Source organism: Phocoena phocoena, chromosome 9, assembly GCF_963924675.1.
Source record: "Phocoena phocoena chromosome 9, mPhoPho1.1, whole genome shotgun sequence".
NCBI lineage: Eukaryota > Metazoa > Chordata > Mammalia > Artiodactyla > Phocoenidae > Phocoena > Phocoena phocoena.
Genome location: NC_089227.1, coordinates 62,859,742 through 62,879,927, shown reverse-complemented (window position 1 = coordinate 62,879,927; position 20,186 = coordinate 62,859,742). Strand labels below are relative to the sequence as shown.

Sequence of the window (20,186 nt, the reverse complement as noted above, 5' to 3'; positions counted from 1 at the left end):
CCCAGCGCATTTGCTGATCTTAACTAAGTTCAACAAGCACACTTGACCTCCTGGGGCCATGAAAGGTGATGTTATTAGTATTTTTTATAGCACAAAGAATTCAATAGACCATCAGTTGGACAGAAGTGCCACAGAAGAGGGTGTGAGAAACTGGTATCCTTTGTTTATTCAACGAATTTGTATTAATTGGCTTTATTTTCCATCGTTTTGCCTTGCCTTACTTTTCCTATTATGTCCTGTTCTCCTGCCCTCACTATATCTGAATCCCCATCTGCGGAAGGGCTCTCTTTCCTCGGCACGGTTTCCCACACTTAAAACACAGTTTTTAGCTGATGCGCACTATAAAGGCCAGTGCCTTGAAATGAAAAGAAAGCGTGTTTAGAATGGGACAGGGATGGGGAAGGGGAGCCCACAAGTAAGTAGGCAGCAAAAACCCACTCAGGTCTGGAACGGGGTGAGAGACTTCCACAAGGTGGGCCAGGAAAATCCCCACGATGCCAGACCACTAGGCGGTTTTTCCAGAATTACAGCACTTCTGAGTCCCAACCCTACCCTTCTGCCAATAAAAGTACAAGTGAAGGTGACCCCACAGGCATAGAGACGTAAATACTCTGCAGAAAAATGAGGCCCCTCTCCCATGGAAAGTTTTTTTAGTGTTTAATGGAGAGCAAGGGGAAAAGTTATACCAGGGCTCACAGACCACTGGACCAATAAGGAAACAACTCAGATCGACCCAGTCCAAGTCTAGAGGGACAGAAAACCCCACCAAATGTCACTGACTTAGCCCTGTTCATTCATAACTATGGGTGGCCTTGGCATCATTATCCCTATGTCTTTTCTCCAACAGCTTCCATTTTCTCCCTTTTCTGATGAACCTTTGCATCTAATTCCATGTGAGGAAACAAGAATTTAACATCATCATCAACATCATCAACAGCAATGATGCATCATTCTGACTATATGCCAAACTCTGGGCCAAGCCTTAAATGCTGTATCTCATTTGATTCTCACAGCAAGTCTATGAGCTCGGTAGTGATAGACGTCCCACTCTCCAGATGAGGAAACGGAGACTTAGAAAGGTGAAGTAACTTTCCCGAGTTCACCAGCAGTAAGTGTCAGAGGCAAGATCCGAACGCAGGCCTGTCTGATGCCAGGGCCAAGGCTCTTTGCCAAAATGATATGAAACCAGCCAACAGCTGCCTGAACTGTGTCTTCCTCTGAAAGGGCCGTCCAAGTCCAGACCTGGTTCATGTTACGAGACCAAGATCACTCTAACTGCTCCCCAGAGTGAGCCTACGTCAGCTCTACAGAGGCTGAAATAACTCTCTGAGCCCTTGGAAGTATCTGTAGACGTTTGTAAGTAGTAAACGACCAGCAGAAGCAAGTTGATTTAGCGTAGAAAACACTGTTTTCACATCCCAGATCTGTCTCTTAGTAACCATGTAACCTCAGGACATTTGCTCCGCCTCTCTGAGCCTCAGGAAAGCATGGGTAATAATAATTGTCTATGAGCTAGTACTGGTGAATTTGCCAGCACAATGCTGTAAATTAGTTACCTTTCCCCCCAAACTGTTCTATTGAGTACCTTATTCTATGGAAAGGCAATTGGTCGCAACACTGTCTAAACAGAGTATAAATAAATAGATAGATAAATAAATAACTCCTGATCATTTCCTTAGTGAGCATCCAAAATCCAAAGTCTAAAAATGATATAAAACAATTTCCAAAAAATTGTGGCAACCTATGCTTATGTGCATGTACTAAGTGTATCTCTCTGAACACATAAGGACTACTTTTTATCTCCTCTCCCTCCCTCTCTCCTTCACCCTCCTAGCTCTCCCTCTCTACACCTCTTTCTCTCTCTCTCCCTCACACACACATACACACACACACACACACACACACACACACGAATTGAATCCTGATGCACCGCTATCTCCCTCATTCTCAAACACGTGCCTGACACTTGTTCAGATAATAGATAACTAGTCTCTAGCCAGTTAATTTGGACAATAAAAAACATGAGGCTCTTATAGAGATAAGGTACCCGAGAGAATCAAAGATGCTGGTAGCTGCTTGTTTAGTGACGGAAGATTTTTGTGATTAAAAAGTGGAAGACAGCAGACAAAGCCCCCTCTGTTTGCACCACTTGGTTGGCTCCAAGCTAGGTGGAGCCCTGCTTCTTGTAACACCAAATTTCACGTTGCTTTTTATGAGCAGAGGGTCCATTTCTAAATTGCACCCCTGGATTTAAAAGAGGAAATTTAAACCTCAGAATAATGTTTTTTGTTGAACAAAATGTATGCCAAACTAAGCCCTGACTGACTAACTCCTGGTTTTCTGAGTCCCAGCCTCCAAAGTTTTCTCAGGTTTCCAGTACTGGGCCGAACTCACTGGCTTGTGCCATTTCCTTCTATGCTACGGTTAGGTGGATAAGGGGTGAGAAGCAGGGGTACCACTTCCCCAGGTTCACTGGATGTATATGGGAATGCCCGAAAGATCCAGAGGACCACTGTAGATTCATTAGCTGAGAGAAGCTGGCTCCTATCAGCTGTACTTCATGGAAGGCACCAACGTGTTGTCCTAGGCATTACGGGAAAAATAATTCTAGCAAGAAGGGGGAAATCGTCATACAAAACAGCAATAAGTCTGGGCCTTCCTAACTCAGCCCCATAAAAGACCATTTTGTAAGATGGGGAAAAGCTGTGCTTTGCTTTCTAATTGAACAATGAAACACCTGCATCTTTAATCCAAACTGTCTACCCACTTCCCTAGATTTCAGGACAATGGCCTAACTTCTCACCTTCCCTCTTGAATAGTTGAACCCACACACTTTAGAATGATACCCATCAGCAGCTAACAAACAGGTTATTCTTGGACCACGACTGATGCTGGCAAAATGCTCGGGTCCAGGCAGACAAGGATAAGTGAGAATAAAATTATTCAGTTCTGCTTGCCGTGGCCACTGCATCCGCAGTCATCCTCAAAATTCCCACAGAAATAAGCTCATTCCACCTTTGAAACATTTCGGAGCTTAAAAGTTTAAATCAGGCCAAGTTGATTTTGTGGGGTTTTTCAAGCTTTTACACTGTAATTATATGCAGGACTTTGTGCCACCTATTTCCTCCCAACTGTAACATTTTACGTCTTTTTTAAGCATACGTTGAGGTTAGCTTTTTTTTTTTTTTTTCAGTACATGTTATGAAACAAGATATGAGCTTATACTCAACTTCAGGTAACTTTCTGCCAAAAGGCTGGACCAACACAAACTAAATATGACTATTTTCTTTATCCAAAGCACAGTTTTGACTATTGCATACCCTCTTAACGTACATACATAAAACTAGCTCACAACTAAAGCTCCCTGCAGGTCAGCTGAAATCATAACGAGATTTTCCTTTCATATAATGTGATTAACAAATGTTAGCTAACCGAACTCCTAAAAGACTCAAAAGAAAAAAGCAAAATAACTCAAGCAATGCCAAAAAGTCAAATAACTCAACAAACTTTCTATTTTTTTCTTTGCTTTTTCACATCTTTAACTTAGAAAACAGCCTGTTTCACTTGATTATATGCATGTGCTCTAGAGGCAGGTGAGAGTGAGTTCCAGCTCCACTATTTACAAAAATGTGACCTTCACAAGCTACTAAAAGCCTCTAGCCTCAGTTTCCTCATCTGTAAAACAGGCGGGTAAAAATCCTCAAAGGATTTTTGTGAAGATTAAATGAAATAATGCAGGCTTCAATAAGTGTGGGCAAATAGTGTTTCATAAATGTTAGTTGCTATTGCTGACATTATCTATCTGCTAAATAAGTCTACCTTCCAACCTAAAAAAAAAAAAATGTCAACCACCTCATGGCAGTCTAGGTGCTTTGAAATTCATATACTGCAATGGGTCCCTCAGAAACTTACAAGAGCAGACACAAAGAAGCGGCCGTCCATCTATTCTTACTCAACTTTATCAAGTATTACAAATGTTTGGGAAGCAGTAATAACTATGACAGCTTGGGCCCCATAATCCTAAACCCCTGCAAAGGTCACGGCAACATATCACTGAGGCTTTCGGCTAGTGAGAGCTCTGAGGCATCCTCTGAATAGCAAGTGAGTTGGAGTGCCAGAGTCCACACTTTATATGTTTAGAAAGGATTTCTGACAGCTCTTACGAAGGCAGATACCTCCAAATGTTACTCGAAGATATAAATGAACCTACCACCCGTCTGAACTTAATCAACGCATTTCTGGAATAAATATCACTCCAGAACTCCAACTGACGCATCTTTTCAGATTCACTCTTTACCTTCAAAACAGCAAGATTCTAATATCTGTTTTATTAGCAGTAAGGCTGTACTTTCGGGGAAAGGCACTACTTCCCCCAGGGCAGGAGTATGGAAAAGGGGAAATGCTGTATGGAGAATTTTTATATTATTTGGGAACAGTCTGCAAAACCCAAACTGTATATTTAAACTTTACAAATGTAACAATATTGTAACGCTTATCTCTGCAAACGGAATGCATTTTTACCTCTATTTCTGTTGATTTCCTTAGTCTTCAGAACCTGATAATCATTTGATACAGACATTCACCTTCACCCATTTATCATTTCACAACATTGACCTCATCTCTTATCATGAAAACGTTTGGGTAGTTTAAACCCAGATGGCTTGGCTTTCACCTAAACAGAGAAGAATCTCTTCTCTGGTTACATACAGCATGTTGATCTGATAACAAGCAGTCATCTATCAGTTGGGGGCTTTGCATTTGACTGCCTTAATGTATTTCCAACACGGTTTTGTGATGTGTAGTTTTTAATCAAGGTTTGCCAAAACTGATTGGCATGTAAAACACTTTTAAGCAAAAATGTTGTTCTTTGTAAGTCTCTATTTCAGCTCAGAAATTCTTATTCGTATAACTTAATCTCCCCCGTGTGGTTACTTATTAGACCTTATCATTAACTACTAAGTTAAAATAAATTGAAACAAATTTTTTTTTAATCTACTAGCCACTGCCAGTGTTAACTAAGCAGCTGAAAGCCAAGTGTCATCCTCTAAGGATAGAGTTCTTTCTGACTGTTTTTGAGAGCTTAGTATATAAGAGGCAAAGAAATCCAAGATTACATCTTGTCCTCATGTTTGTGCTTTGTGACTCTCATCTCTTTTTCCCCTTGTCATATACCTTATCCCAGACCTTTATACCTAAATGTTATCATTTTCACACTGAGCTCAGACAACAGAATCAAGGCAGAAAATTTGGTGGCACCTATGATTTGGTGGCAATAGCCATTCCTGGGAACAGAAGGGCAAATGGCAATTATCACTGAGACGATGCCATACCAAGTCCACCTTAAGTTTACTTCTGTAAACTGATGTCAAAGATAAGAAATTCCCAGACTGATGAAATGGAAACTGCAAAAGTCCATAATACTCAGAAATTCAACTGAATTCAACTCACCAGCTATCTGAAGTTTTGTAACGACCAAAATCAGTTTTTAAGATTTGGTCATATTACATTTAATGGATTCAGCTTATCAGAGGGAGCAATTGACTTCACATTACCTGATCTCCATACTCACCATGCAGACACACATTATACAAGGGTTGTCCGTGATAAATGGAATCTGGAGAACTTCACCTTCATTTTCACATTTTGCAACAGAACCTGAAGGGGAAAATAAGTTATTGAAATTTAGCTTAGTGCCATTGTTACAAAAATAGAATTTTTACATTAATGCTTTTTGAAACAACTATACCCAAATTTCAGAAATTCCTAATGAGTTTTAAATTCTCAAACTCAGCCAAAAGAAGTTCCCCCGAAGAAAATCTATTTTAAATAGTTTTATTAGAACAGGTTTGTTTTGTTTTTTTAAAGGCCGTGCTATATAGATAGATTTTCTGCTTTCGACGGTTTAAGCACAATTCCAAGTATTTCACTGGATCCTTAATAATACCCCTCCTTCATGAAGGCATTTCAAGTAAACACACACTCCCACAGGCAAAAAAAATTCAAATTGGACATTAAGGCAGATTTAAAATTTGAACAGAATTCAGGACAGTGTCAATGAACAGGGCTTTATATGAATCCGCCTCATATTGTCTTGAGCTGAAATCACTTTTTGAAACACAATCTTCTTTCCTCTTTTAGAAATTGCCTCAATATTTTTTCTGCCCCAGGTGTCACTAAAGTATGTCCTTCAGAATAGCAGCTGAGGTCTTCACCTGCCTGAAAGCATATAATTATTATATCCTGCTATTATTACCCTTTTAAAATACGATAGTTTCTTTAAATTCAAGGTGCTTTAAAAAGCACTCCCTGTACAGAAGCTATATTGGAACCCTATAGAGTGAGAAAGGCCGATGGGTGGAAAACGGTTAATTTTTTTTTTCTTTAATTGTATACGGGAGAAAAGATCAAAATAAAGATTGAAGAAAACTAAAAATAAATAAAGGAACTTCTCAAATTCAAATAGAAGAATGTCCGTTATCACTATACTACTGATGTCAACAGCCTCCTTGCCCTCCACCCCTTAACCTACTCACTGCCTTCCCACCCCTTAACCCCGCGGGCTTCGCTTCTTGCCCACCGCCAGCGAGGGGCAGGCTCCTAGGTGCTCGCTCCCCGCCCTCCCGTCCCCGAGGCCAGCCAGCGCTTCCTCTCCCAGGTACCAAGCCAGCGTCCGGGAGGGTCGGTCCCTCCCGCCCCCTCCCCTACCTGTCAAGAAGGAGGAAGCCAGAGACATGGGGACCCCCGAGCAATTGAGCAGCAGCAAGACGCAGCAGGTAATCCCGGGCGAGCGCCGGCAGGGACGCTCAGCCAGAGCCCTGACGCCGGAGAACCAGAGCATCGTCACCTGGAGGGAATCCCGGGCGACTGCCGGTCCCGCGCCGCCGCCTATGCTCCACTACCGCCGCTCGCAGTCAAAAAGGGCTCTCAGCCGGCGAGTCGGGAGACAGTCCGTTAAGGAGGGAGGCGGGCGCCCGGGAGCCTGGGGCGGGGGGGTGGGGGTGGGGGGGCTGAAGGGGGAGGCGGGAGAGAGAGGCGAGGGGTGAGGGGCGCCCAGGGAGGAGGGGTCCTGCGGCCAGGCTCCTCCAATGCGGCTTTTTTTTTTTTTTAAGGAGTTGCTTGCAGCGGTTTAGTCGTCGGCTCCTCCATACTAGAGAGGGGGCCGGGAGGAGGGGGTATCGGAGCAGCCGGAGATAGGCAGAGAGGAGTGGCTGCGCTTCCCGCTGCGCACCGCTGCACAGCCGCCGCCGCCGCCGCCCGGGCTGCAGCGACTGCCCGGGGGCGCGCCGCTACCGCGGCGTCCTCCACTCCTGCCCTCCCACCTCCTGACGGCCCCTCAGGCTCTCAGCCCGGCCCGCGCGCACGCTCGCTCCGGCGCCGAAGACTCGGGCGGCCCTGGCGCCTCTGGGAACCCGCTGGGGGCGCCCGGGCGCAGGGGGGATTGCAGAAGCCCCGCGCCGGGCGCTTGTCTTCACCGGGCGTCCAGCCCGCTCCCCAAACCCTCGAGGGAGGCCACTTGCCCCGGGGCACGGATCGGAGCGGGGCAGGCGTGTCTCCACCGCCCGGCGCGTGCAGCGCCTCCTCCCTTTCCCGGGGGAACCCTCCCCTAGCCGGGAATGCCGCGCCACCCCCACTCACACCCGGGTGCTCCAGCCCTGGGAGGGAGCAGAATATGGGACGCAGGGCGCCTCACCACCCCTGCTTGTTCCCAGATGCCCCAGCTTTGGGATGGAGCGACACGGGGCGCCGGGGTGGGGGCGGGGGGCCGCGCGACTTTTCACTCCCTGCTTTGCTTCGGTCCGCTGGGGGCGAGACAGCGGACTCCCGCGCTGAGCGGACAGAGGGGCGAGGGGCCTTCCAGAAGAGTGTTCTGTGCTTATGTGTCTGCCAGTCATGACACTAGGGAAGACAGAAGCTGAAACTACACGCAAGGTCGATTAATAAACGCACAGAGGCGAACGTTTTTCGCCCTTAAAAAAAGATGAACAGTCGCTCCTTGACTCCTCCCATCCAACCTCGGGCGGACTGGGGCGGGGAGGTGTTTGACTAATCATTCACTGACCCGAGAAAGAGGGAGGGACCCGCGCGGCGGCAAATCTGTAGCAGGAATAGCCACCCCGCGGCCTCGGCAGCCGCAGCCCTGGGTGTCCAGGAGTCCGACCCTACGTACGGCCCGCGGATCCCCCCGGCCGGATCGCGGCCTCCTGCTCAGGCCGTGGCACCCTTTGCTCAAAGTGGGGGATGCAGTGGAGGAGGGAAGAATTTTTGTAACCAAATGGGAGTTAGGGGACGCTTGGCAAGTGTTGGGACCTGATGATCAGCTGTCCTCGGAGATCGCCTTGGGTCGCCGGCTTCCTCTTACCAAGAATGAAAACGGGGCCCCCTCACGCCCATCCTCCTGGCGGGTCGGCCTGGGTGGATCTAAACAGCAGTCGCGGACTAGCCAAGCACGTTTCTCAGCGGGACGCACCTAACAATTTCCCGACACAAAGTGGGTTGTCGGTAGTCGCAGAAACTATACCTTTGCAAATATATTAGTCAGTTTGCGGACACATTTAGTACAGTTTCCTCCTAAGCCCTCCGCTCTTTGGGGGGGGGCGGGGGCTGTTTATTTGTTTTTATTTTATCGAGTAGTTGGAGCCTTCACTTAAAGCTGCAATGCCCACATTCCGGCACGCCAAGGAGCCAATAGGAGCGCATTGCTCTGACAAGGAAAAAGTAAGAGAGGGGAAAGCTGTCATTAGCTTAGCACGCTCCATTTCCCTCTCAAAACAGATTTTTAGCGTAAAACTTAAATTAAAAGAGAAGAAAGATGGTGTGTGGTTGCCTTCCCCCCCCCCCGCAAATAACCACCACAGCCAGGCAGCTCCTTGAAAATCAGAGTGTTTAATGTATTTACTAACGATAAAGAACATGCAAAAAAAGAAATCTCTAAACCTAGCCTTACCTCCCAATCCATTTTTTATCAAAACAATAAAATAAAAACGTTTATGACTACAGAGAAGTACAGTCAGTTGAAACCACTACCTAAAAAAGATTCTCTCTGCATGGGGCTTTTAGATAAAGATGATAATCGTGACTTAATTAAGGAAAACGGAATAATGGGTAGGCTGGGAGACCTTTCATTGCCCTAGACTTCAGCAGTAGACCTGGATAAACTCACATTAGAGAATTGCAGGATATTTGAAGAGTACACATTAGTTACTCAGATGTGCCTTCCCTGACATCAGCCATACGTCCTCAAGGGTTTGCATGACAAAAGTCTTTATGATGGAATCTGTGTGTGTGTGTGGCATTTCTCAAACTAGGGACCTGGTGCTTTGGGATGCACTGGAACTTGCCCTATAGGTATAAATCCAAAAACCACCTGGAAAACATTTTCGTCTGCCTGGAAGTTTACCAATGGGAAAGATGCACAGAAGCCTTTGGCAAACCTGTCCCTTCTTCCTGTTTGTTTTAATCAGCTGCCACCAGTGATTTCCCCTGCTGCTTTCTTGGCAAATGGGCCCTACTTCTGGAAGAGCATCTTTCTCCCCAAAGGGCTTATCAGCCCTCCACTGCTGCTGCCACCACCCCTTCAAGTGACAGTCTATCAGCTGCCAGTTGGCCTCTGTCTACACAAACTTGAGATACTCTGGGGTCAAAAAAGAAACAAAAGAAGCAGGCAAGCACTGAAAAGCATACAGCTCTGCCTTCACTTGTTTAAAGTAAAGGGCGGTACCATCCAAATCCCCAAATGCTCTTGACTGAAATCAGAAGGAGAACAAATATGTGTTTGGCTCTGTTTATGACATTTTTCAATGTAATGGAGGTAATGGGTCCCAAAGATCATTATTTAACTACAGTTATCTCATGCTCTTCAAAATAAAATATATAACCTAATCAGACCAAAAGAGAACGAGGCCTGTGGTAGGAGAATTCTCTTCATCCCTTGGCAAAACTATGATGCTGAATTTGCGCTGAAAAATCCAACTAAATATACCACTTAGTAATGTAGATTCAAAGTTACTTCAAGAGAAATTACAGCAGCCCAGCTTCCTAAAAATAGAAATAAATAGACCCTTCAAAAAGGCAGCAGGGGAAAGGAATTGTGATACCAACCACTAGGGAGGGCCAAAGGTATTCCATAAATGTGTGAGGGTTTTGCTTTATGAAAGACACAAAGCATTTCAGACTTGATGAGGATAAGGGATGGTGCCACCTAGGAGCTTACAGTCTAGTAAGGGAGATAAAGCATGTTTATAAATGAATGCAGTACAAGGTAGGAAATGAATGTAAGAGGAGGAGATAACATGCCCTGTCATGGAAGTTTAAAGAAAGAAGAGACTTAGCTTCATGGAGGAGGTGGCAATGGAGCTGAGATTTGAAAAGCAGGGGAGGCTTTAGTAGAAAGGACAATCCAGGAGCAGCAGAGTAACAGCAGGGAGACACACTATTTACAAAGAGAATGGGGAGCAGTCATTTAATTGGCTCTATCTGTCAGCTGAGCAGAGCTGTGGGAAGGCTTGATAATGAGGAAAGTAGAGGCAGCACTTGAAGGATCCACCTCAGATAAGCAACAGGATATTTACCATGGAGTAAGTGCCTACCTCTTAGAAACAACCAGACTACATTTCTTTAGATTGGAAAGTATTTCTGCAGGTGCATTCAGCAATCCGTGCATTTATTCATTATTAATCATGATACTGGAGAGCACCATTTCCACCTCCATCTGTTCAAAAGGGTTTGGGTGATGGAATGAGTAATACATCATGAATCAGTTTCTCAACCTTTTTAGCAATGGCTATATGATTCTTCTTGGGATGAAAGTAGAAATGGTGCTTTGACTTTTTTTTTTAAAACACTGGAGATCTTAGAGATCATACAAACCAACTCCCTGCCCTTTCCCTTTGAGAATGAGAATTCTGAAGACTGACAGGAAAATGACTTGCCTAGGGTCACACAGCTAGTTAATGGCATAGCCCATTTAAACAGAGTTCCTCTGACTCTCTGATCATAATGCTTTCCACTACAACTGTTCTGCCTTATTGAGTCATAAGAATATAGGAAAGGACCACTGGGTGTTTTTAGATATGATACAAATTAAAGTTATAGAGTTAGTGCAATTGGTACTGAAATATCTGTTGAACTGAACTAGCACCAATGACACAAGTTGTAAGAGCAAGAAAAACAGACCACAACTTCGCTCACCAGTTGAACAGTGACTTTCCTCTTAGCTCACTAGACTAAAACATTAAAGAACTGCACTCTCTTCTGGGTTTTGCTACTGGTTTGCTCAGTTTCTGGTCCTTCAGACAGGAGAGGGTACCATTGAGGCTGATATGAAGTCCTCTAGATTCTGCCAGAGGGCTCTAAATAATGTCATTCCAAAAAGTCAGAGGCTCTGAAATTACTTTTTTTGTGAAGGTGAAGAGACTGGAGACAATGACAAAAGCATCATTTTAGTGATATTGGTCTATTTTATTTAAATGATCTTTATTAAAATTGAATTATTTTCATTAAGTGATCTTTCTCTCAATCATTTTCTCTACTGTTTGTAGCCTTAAGGGTCTTTTCATATGACTGTACTCACTGAAGAGTTTATTCATTTTTAAAGCAGGGCATTTTGATAAAGATGATGGGATCAAGGCATTTTTAGACACAGTTGCACTGAAATAACAAAATCACTGTTTTTTTTAAATGTTGAGTTACTATTGTAATAAATAAACTCCCCTTCACTCCTTCCCTGACCTTCACTCACCTTTGGCCTCACCCCGATCCCTGCCTCAAGGATGGTGGTTCGTCATGAAGTGAGTTTTGCCTGTTTTACAAAGTACTTGTTCATTTAAATGTCCATGAGCCAAAACAACCACATTGGAGTGTCATAGATTCTCCAGTTCTACAATTAAAACAAAAGCAACTATTTTTCAAAGATTTTTAAAATTTTCATCAACATCTAAAATGCTTAATAAAGAAATCATTTTGATATTGGAAGTTATAAAAATCAGACACAAATTTGACTCCACTAGGTAGGCACCAATGTTTGTTCAGTAATAGAGTATGATCTTTGAGAAAGGGTCCTCATCTCTACATTCCATCTGGGAAGTAACTCCCCAAAACAACTTTGCCTTATCACCAGCTTCATTGGCACCAAAGCTGTAACCCTATCTGTCTATCTGAAGTAGGGGATAGTTGAGGGAATCTCAGCACAAGCCCAAGACACCAGAATATAAAGCCAATGCCTTATGCCTGTTGTTCTACGTTTTATGAGCTCTCCTACAAGACTTTAAATCAAGTTTGGAGTCAGTATCAACAGAGCTGAGAAAATCACCATTGCCTCAGAACTATTATTAGAGACTATCTATAGACTCAGAGAGAAACAGTTCAACATTACCTACCTAAGGATGTATATTCCAAGATGCTAGTTAGCATGTATGGAGACTCTGGCAGAGAATCCTGGCTGTCCCCCAGCATTCATTCTTTCTCAGTATTGAGTCCCTAATTTGTGCAGTGTGTATGGCTTATTGGCAATAAACACCACTTTTCTCAGCCATGAGTGATCCCATGACTAACTTCCAGCCAATAGAGTAGAAATGGAAAGTATCTTTAAAGAAGGGACATACACTTCCTTCTTCCCTTCCTCCCTTCTGGAAGGAAGAAACAGAAATAATGCTGGAAGAGAAGCAGAAATAATGCTGCTGGAGCTCCAACAACCCCTTGTCCCATGTAAAGATCTCAGGAAAAAAACTTTAGGGACATGGCAGAGCAAGAAGAGAGAAGTTTAGACTCTGTTACCATGAAATGCAGTATAAGCCCTGGGCTGACTACCTCTGACTTTCAGCACCTGTCTTGTTTCAGCCCTTGTTGGTGTTTTCTTTCCCTTGTTATTTTCAACTAAATATAAAATCTTCTGAAATAATTAGCCTCAAAGACAAAGTGCCCGATAAAAAGCTAAATATATTAATCAATTAATTTATTAAACACTTTCTGAGAGAATAAACAAATCTAGGATTTCAATCGCCTGTGTAGTCCCTGTTTACATGTGCCTTATCAGTTTTAGGAAATTTAGAGGAACTTATACTATTCTTTCTTTGAAAAAACAATATTTAAATATTTGTACATCCATGTTCACAGCTGTATTAATCACAATAGCCAAAAGACAGAAGCATCTCAATTGTTCATCAACAGATAAATGGATAAGCAAAATGTGGTATATACATACAATGGAATATTATTCAGCCTTAAAAAGGAAGGAAATGCTGACACAGGCTACAATATAGATAAAGCTTGAGGACATTATGCTAAGTGAAATAAGCCAATTACAAAAAGACAAATACTATACAGTTCCACTTATTTGAGGTCCCTAGAGTAGTCAAATTTATAGAGACAGGAAGTAGAATGGTGGTTACCAAGGGCTGGGGGAAGGGGGGATGGAGAGCTATTGTTTAATGGGTATAGAGTTTTAGTTTTGCAAGATGAAAAATGTTCTGGAAATTGGTTATACAACAATGTGAATGTATTTTGCACTACTGAACTGTAAACTTAAAAATGGTTAAGATGGTAAATTTTATGTAATATGTATATTACCACAATTTAAATTTTTAAAATAATTTTTAAAAAATAACTTTTATATTTTCTTCATCATTACCAAATTAACATAATTGTTGGCCCTAAAAGTAAGAAATACAGATCAGCAAAGAAAGAAAATGTGGCACTCTTTGATAACCTTATTATAGAGCCTGGCTCTGTGCTAAGCTGTTTATATGGATTACCTCATTCATTTCACCCAACAAGCTTCTGAGGCCGATACAATTGTTATTAGCCCTATTTTATATCTGAGCAAAATTATGCACAAAAGATTAAGTAAATTGTTCAAGGTCACACAATGGGGAGTTGGTTGAACTAGAATCAGAATCCAGGTTGCCTGACTCTGGAACTTATGCTCTTATTGGTTAAGCTATTGTGAATGTTTTTGTCACTAATTATTCTTTGGCAGCATCATTTTTAATGATTATAGAATATTCCACTGTATGAAGGTACCATAATCTTCCTCAATAATCTCCCATCTAGAACCTTAAAAACATTACGCTAGTGGAAGAAGCTAGTTTATATGATTCCATTTATAGGAATTGTCCAATGTAGGCAAATCTATAGAAACAAAATGTTACCAGGGTTTAGGGTCTTGGGAGGAAATGAAAAATGACTGCTAAGGGGTACAGGGTTTCTTTTAGGGGTGATGAAAATGTTCTAAAATTGCTTGTGGTAATGGTTGCATAACTCCATGAATAAATCAGAAAGTATTGAATTGTAAAATAATAATAATAATCTCCCATCTAAGTTGTTCCTGTTTTTACTACTCTAAGAGATGCTTCAGTGAACATCCTTTTACTCTGCATCTTTATTTCCTCAAGGATAAATTCATTAGTTGGCAGACCAAATGTATGTGCATTAAGGCTTTTGAATCATAATGTTATACATTCTTAATCAAAGATTATTTTCCCCTTTGGTCTTAAAAACGTTATATGCTAGCCTGAAATCCTTGCTTAAAAAGAAAGCCAGTCATTAGGAGCTCTAAGCTAGTTCTCAGAGTGATCTTAATAGATGTTTGTAGATGCAGGAGATATACAATTAATTTAAGCCTTGTTAAAAATAAAACACATTCCATTGACTTTCTAGACTTCATTGATTGTGTGGAGTAAATATTTATTTAGGGAATTCTTAAAACTAACAATGGCGACTTATTTGACCGCTATCTGCTTCACGCATAATATCAAGTGTCTGTGAGCTGGAAGATAATAATCAGTTTCGCCCCCAGTCTCTCCCTCAATCCCTTCCTATAAGCAGTTTCTTTCAACTTGTATTCTCAGTAGCTTTTCTTTCCCCAAGCCGTACTTTCCAGTACTTCCCATCAGAAAGACAGTAATCATATTAATGAATGACCTCAGCATCTCTCAGAAGGCAGCTAAATTAAAAATTCAAGTGCCCAAGATTTAATTCATCAAAACTATCCCATCAACTCTAGCTTAATTTATAGTAGTTTGCTACCAATGAGATTAGTTAGTGGTCATTATAGAATGAACAAAACTAATTTCACTAATGTGGGTAGCATTCAAAGGGAATCCTTTGAAACTAATCCAATCACTTAATAGGTAGTCCTAGTTCTGCCACTTGACATTCTAATGATTGAGGCAAATTAATTAACTTTGTGAGGCTCGGTTTCCCCCATCTAATAGGAGGGTGAAGTAGAATCACCTCTACCTGCTTGTCAGAGTTGGATATGAAATCATTTCATAAAGTGCTCCATAGGAACGTAACTGAAAACTAGAGATTTTAGATATGAAAGGGCCCTCAGAAGGCATCTAATTCTACTGCCTCAAAGAAACATACAAACTCTTCAACTGAAGTTCAAATAAAGTAACTTGTTCCAAGTTGTGATGGACATGAATTTTTTTTCCAGAAGAGCAAGCCCCTTCTTTGGGAAATATTCCTCAAAATATATGGTTTTACTAAAGTTTGAAATAATTATAACCACCCCCACACACACACACTTCCAGCAAACAGGCAGATCATAAGGCCAAAAGGGAGCCAGTTGTAATCTCTGTCCCTCTGACCACATTCATTGATCCAGGTTTGAAGATATGACCCCAGTTCTTCTCCCGGATTTTTAAAACTTAAGCTGCGAGGACAGTACCTTTTCCTCTCTGCCTGAAGCCTGCCACACGGTTGCCCTGAACAGAAGTTGGCCAACACAGATACTTCTGGTAATAATAATTCTACATAGTTAATATACCAATATCTGGGTACAACAGCATCTGCTAATAAGCAATGCCTCAACCTAAAGAACTAAGACGAAAAGTAGAAAATTGGGGGCTTAAGAGTAGGAACTGCAAAGGAAGAAAGAGATACTAGCCTTGCTGAAGCCCTGAGATCACGGTAAGTAGATAGCAGCAGCCAGCTTCCCACTCTGGAGCCCACCCTTATCTTCACAATCCATGTCAGTCTTTGCTATGAAAACCCAGCAATCAATCTTAAGGCAGTAAATGCACAGTTTTTGAAAAACTACAATGTGCATAACAGATACTTTGTTCCCATTGAAGTTACCATACTTTCTTTCATTTTCTTCCTATTAAAGTTGCCATAATTTCCACTATTCTAATTTGAGACATTCTATTCTCTAAGATATATAAGGCCGTCATTTACATTTAACCATTTACGTATATGTATTTTATCTGTGTAAATAGGAAGGCATGGGGGAGAACTCAACACCCTTCTTGCATAATTTTTTGAGTTAATAGGCTATTTTTTATTATTTTTTAAATATCTTTTTCTTGTATATTTTAATTGATGTTGGGAAAAAAGTATCAATTCCAAACAGAAGATCTAGTTCCATTGCAGTTTTCATCCCCAGTGAGGTGTATGATGGAAATAATTACTGGGCATTAGCTTTTGTTATAATAACAGATGCCATTCAATGGACCCTAGACAAAACAAACAAGTAAATGACTGTCTATTTATGGGTCAGTTTATTCTTTACTGCTATAAATAGCTTGTCCTTTGAGCATCATCATAGGTGTTTGCTCTGTATCACATGTGAATATATTACTTTTTGCCCTTCAACATCTGCAGACTCATATGCCTAAGCATAAATGGACCCCCAAATCTGAGGGATAGTAGAAGGTGCTTCCTGGTTTTTCAGTGGGTCTACTGCTCTATACTTCCATGCAGTCAATTCCCTAGATGGCAAAAGAGTCAGACTGAAAAACCAAAGAAAGCAGAAAGTTTAATTTTGACAAGTTTTTCTTATGTTGGTATCATCATTACTCTCTCTTAAAGTTTGGAAAATAATTCTCATGGTGCGTAAATTACCCTTTGATTGAAGGTGAAATTCCTTTAGGTCAGAGTCTCTAAAGACAAACACTTCATAATCCAGCTGGGGTAAAGGAATAGAATATTCGGGTAAATTCATTGTTCTAGTTGATAAGGTATTTTAGATGGGACATAGATTATCGTTTACTGACTCTCAACGTATTAGGAGACAATAAAATATAAGTAATACACAAACAAGTAAAATTTTATTTTGGTGATTCAGAAGAATTTAAAGATCTTCAAACCCCTTGAAACTCAAAAGTGCGCTTGCCAGTAGCTACCTCATCACCTGGGAGCTGGTTAGAGATGCAGAATCTCAGAGCCCACCCCAGATTCACTGAATCAGAATATGCATTTCAGCAAGGTCCCCAGGTGAATGCTATGTACACCGAGGTTTGAGAGGCACTGTTAGTACCACAGGAAGGCCAATTTAAACATGACCTTTGTAGTATAAATGTAGCATAAATGTGCCCAAATGTTGATTAATTAATACAGAGTTTGAGCTGGTAAAAGCAAGACCGACACTTTGTTTTGTAGTTTAGTCTACAACATTAATGCAGTCAGATTGGCTTGGATTAATAGAAATAATTTACCAATGGACCAAGATTTGGGCTGTGGTAATGAAGTCCCTACTCCCTTATATAAGTGAAAAATTTCTGCTATAGCATCTTCATTTGAGAAGTTCAGATATTCAGAGCTCAGGGTAAGCATCATTTGCCACGTGCAAACAGAAGCTCTTTGTGACGTCAACTCAGTTGTGTGCACTTTTATACTTGGGAAAGGTGGGACAATCATTTGTCAGGTAGTGTGTTATGACATATATGGATTTTGGAATGGGAGTGGCACGGGTTTGAAACAATTGTGTATTGGGTTATTCAATCTACCTTGAAACGGGCATAAAGCTACTGATGCTATCTGTTATGTGGATTAAATACAATTTCATGTGCCAAGCCCCCAACTCAGTGCCTGACGCTTGGTTCTACATCAATGTGACATTTCTACATTTCTATGTGTGGAGCTTTTTCTGATTTTATTTTTTCATTCCCTCTCCCCTTTTGGAAATAATGTTTATAAATGTCTCCCAGACTTTTGTGTCTAGGGCTATAAGCATTAAAACCTGTAAGAGAGGGAAGCTAATGATGGCTATCGAAGAGGTTACCCATCCAGCGCCGACCCAGCGTCCCCGCCGCCCAGGAGCCGTGAGGGCTGCGCGCTTTGCCTCAAAGGCCCTGTAGGTGGCAGCACTGAGGCTACCGGCGAGAGCAGCTCTGGACGCTGCAATTGAAGTGCCCGCCGCGACCCCGACAGAGGGTAAGGCCCTGTCATCTGCCCGAAAGTGCAAAGAGTTTGCTCCCACTCATGTAGAAACTGTTCTTTCCAGTACCTGTCAAAATTTCCTTTTCCCTTCCCTTCCAGCCAAACTTCTCCGCATGCGTTTACATTTGTAAGGCTTCTCTTTTAGGAGTCTGAACTGGCCTTCCAGTATCTTTCTGACCAATTCCTTTTGATTCACATCCAGATGTTTTCCAGTGGTCTTTTGAGAATTGCTTCTTCCTCCTCCTGGCCACTCCTGCCCCATCCCCGCCCAGTTTTTGGCAAGTCATAATGCTTGTAAACCACGTATAGGACATGCTTTGCACAATTCTAAGCACGTTAAGTACCTTTCCTCATCTTTAAAACCAGGCCATGAAGCAGGTTGTCTTGTCCATAACATGCTCAAAGTCAGACTGTAAACCAGAGAGAGTTCAGACCCAGGCAGCCTGGTGAGTTGCTGTTTATAACACCATGTTGAGCTGCCTCTTACGGGAAGATTGTAAAAGAAATTTTCAAAGCCATCAGATAATTGCCTGCAAATTGAAGAGATCTCAGGAAGGAAATAAGTCTCTGCTACTGGAGAGTTCCCCAAATATAGATAATAACTCTTCTGGTCCACAAATAGGCAAGCTAATGGGCTCAGGAATGGCCTAATTTAGGCATTCACCAAGGCAGTAGAAAAATGAGAGAGGTCAGGTCTGGCAACAAAGCAGGGAGTCCCATTAAGAAAAGCATGTTGAAAGAAAAGAAGAGTTTCCTATCTCAGGTCTTGAGAAAAGCCACACCCAGCTCGTTTAATGTCAAGTCCTCACCTTTAGGGTTGGCTTTGTGTCACTTCTCATGACACTGCTTTCCCCAGGGAGATCTACACCAGAGGTGGAGTGGAGTTAAGTACTTTCTTCTGTGGTCTTTGGAATCCAACAGACCTGGATTTGAATTTTCTTTCTGTACTTGAGGATTTCAGGTTAATCGATGGTAAACCCCATTTCCTTGTCCGTAAGATGGATCTCTTGGTAACACCTGCCTCAGAGTTACACGAGATATTCCAGGCAGAGCTGTTTGCACAGTGCCCCTGCACTCAGTAAGAGCTTCATCTGGGTTTTCACAGTAACGCTCCCAAATGTTTCCATTTCCAGTTTCTATCTGGTCCAGTCAGAGACTCCACTCCCCTACCTCCTACTAGATTCATCGCTCTGAATTGAGCAACATGCTGTCATTCTTTTGCTCACCAACCTTCACTAGCTCCCATGGCTTGGGAAAGAACATTTAAATTCTTTCCACTGACCATGTATTTGCTGCACTTCCCTCCCTGGCTGCCTGTACTACTGGCGTCCTTCTCACACCCTGGGCTTCAGCCGAGCTGAAACACGAGGTGCACCCTACACCTGCCCCCATGACTTTCTGCTTCTCTCACTTCTGCTGTTTCCTCTGCCTAGTCCTGGGCTGTCTAGTACCGTAGCCACTAGCCACATGTTCCTGTTTACGTTAATTAAAATTAAATTTAAAATTCTCCCCTCAGTCACCACAGCCACAGTCCAAGTGCTTAGTAGCCGCCCGTTTTAGACAGCACAGATTAGAGCACATTTCCATCACTGCAGAAAGTTTAATGAGACGGAGCTGGCCTAGAGGGTGTGTCTAAATCCTAACCATCCTTAGGGACCAGCCCAAATGTCACTGACGCCACAAAGCCACTTCTGTGCCTCCCCAGCTGCAAGTTATCTTTCCCAAAGCAACAGAGACCCCACTCGCCATGACTCACCCAGCCGCCTGGTCACTACTGAGACACCCAATGTCCCAGGCCACATGTCACTTCAAGGAAAGCAGCTCTTTGGTTTCTGAGCCATGTGTGGTAGATGGGGGGGCATGGAGGCTGGAAGCTCCAGGGGACAAGAAATTCAATCTTACTGGTCTTAAGGAGTTTGGCTCCCAGTTTTAGGTACATTACAGATATTATCTTATTTGGCCCCCTTCAACTCTATCAAGTAGATAAGATTGTCCCTATGCTACAGATGAGAAAACTGAAACACACC

General features: G+C 42.5%; 1 protein-coding gene across 2 annotated transcripts in view; it reads right to left on the bottom strand.

The window, feature by feature from the left end:
• The window catches only part of BMPER (BMP binding endothelial regulator), a 260,244-nt gene extending 253,335 nt beyond the window's left edge, over positions 1 to 6,909 (bottom strand). Inside the window, exons 1-2 of one of the 2 annotated variants that reach the window (XM_065883649.1) lie at positions 6,706 to 6,909; positions 5,570 to 5,655 (exon numbers count right to left, since the gene is read on the bottom strand). In XM_065883649.1, the coding sequence (XP_065739721.1) occupies positions 5,570 to 5,655; positions 6,706 to 6,838 (219 nt within the window). In that variant the 5' untranslated portion in view covers positions 6,839 to 6,909. The remainder of the gene's footprint in view (positions 1 to 5,569; positions 5,656 to 6,705) is intronic. The other variant, XM_065883651.1, reaches the window with a different exon arrangement.
• Between the last annotated feature and the right edge of the window lie 13,277 nt (positions 6,910 to 20,186).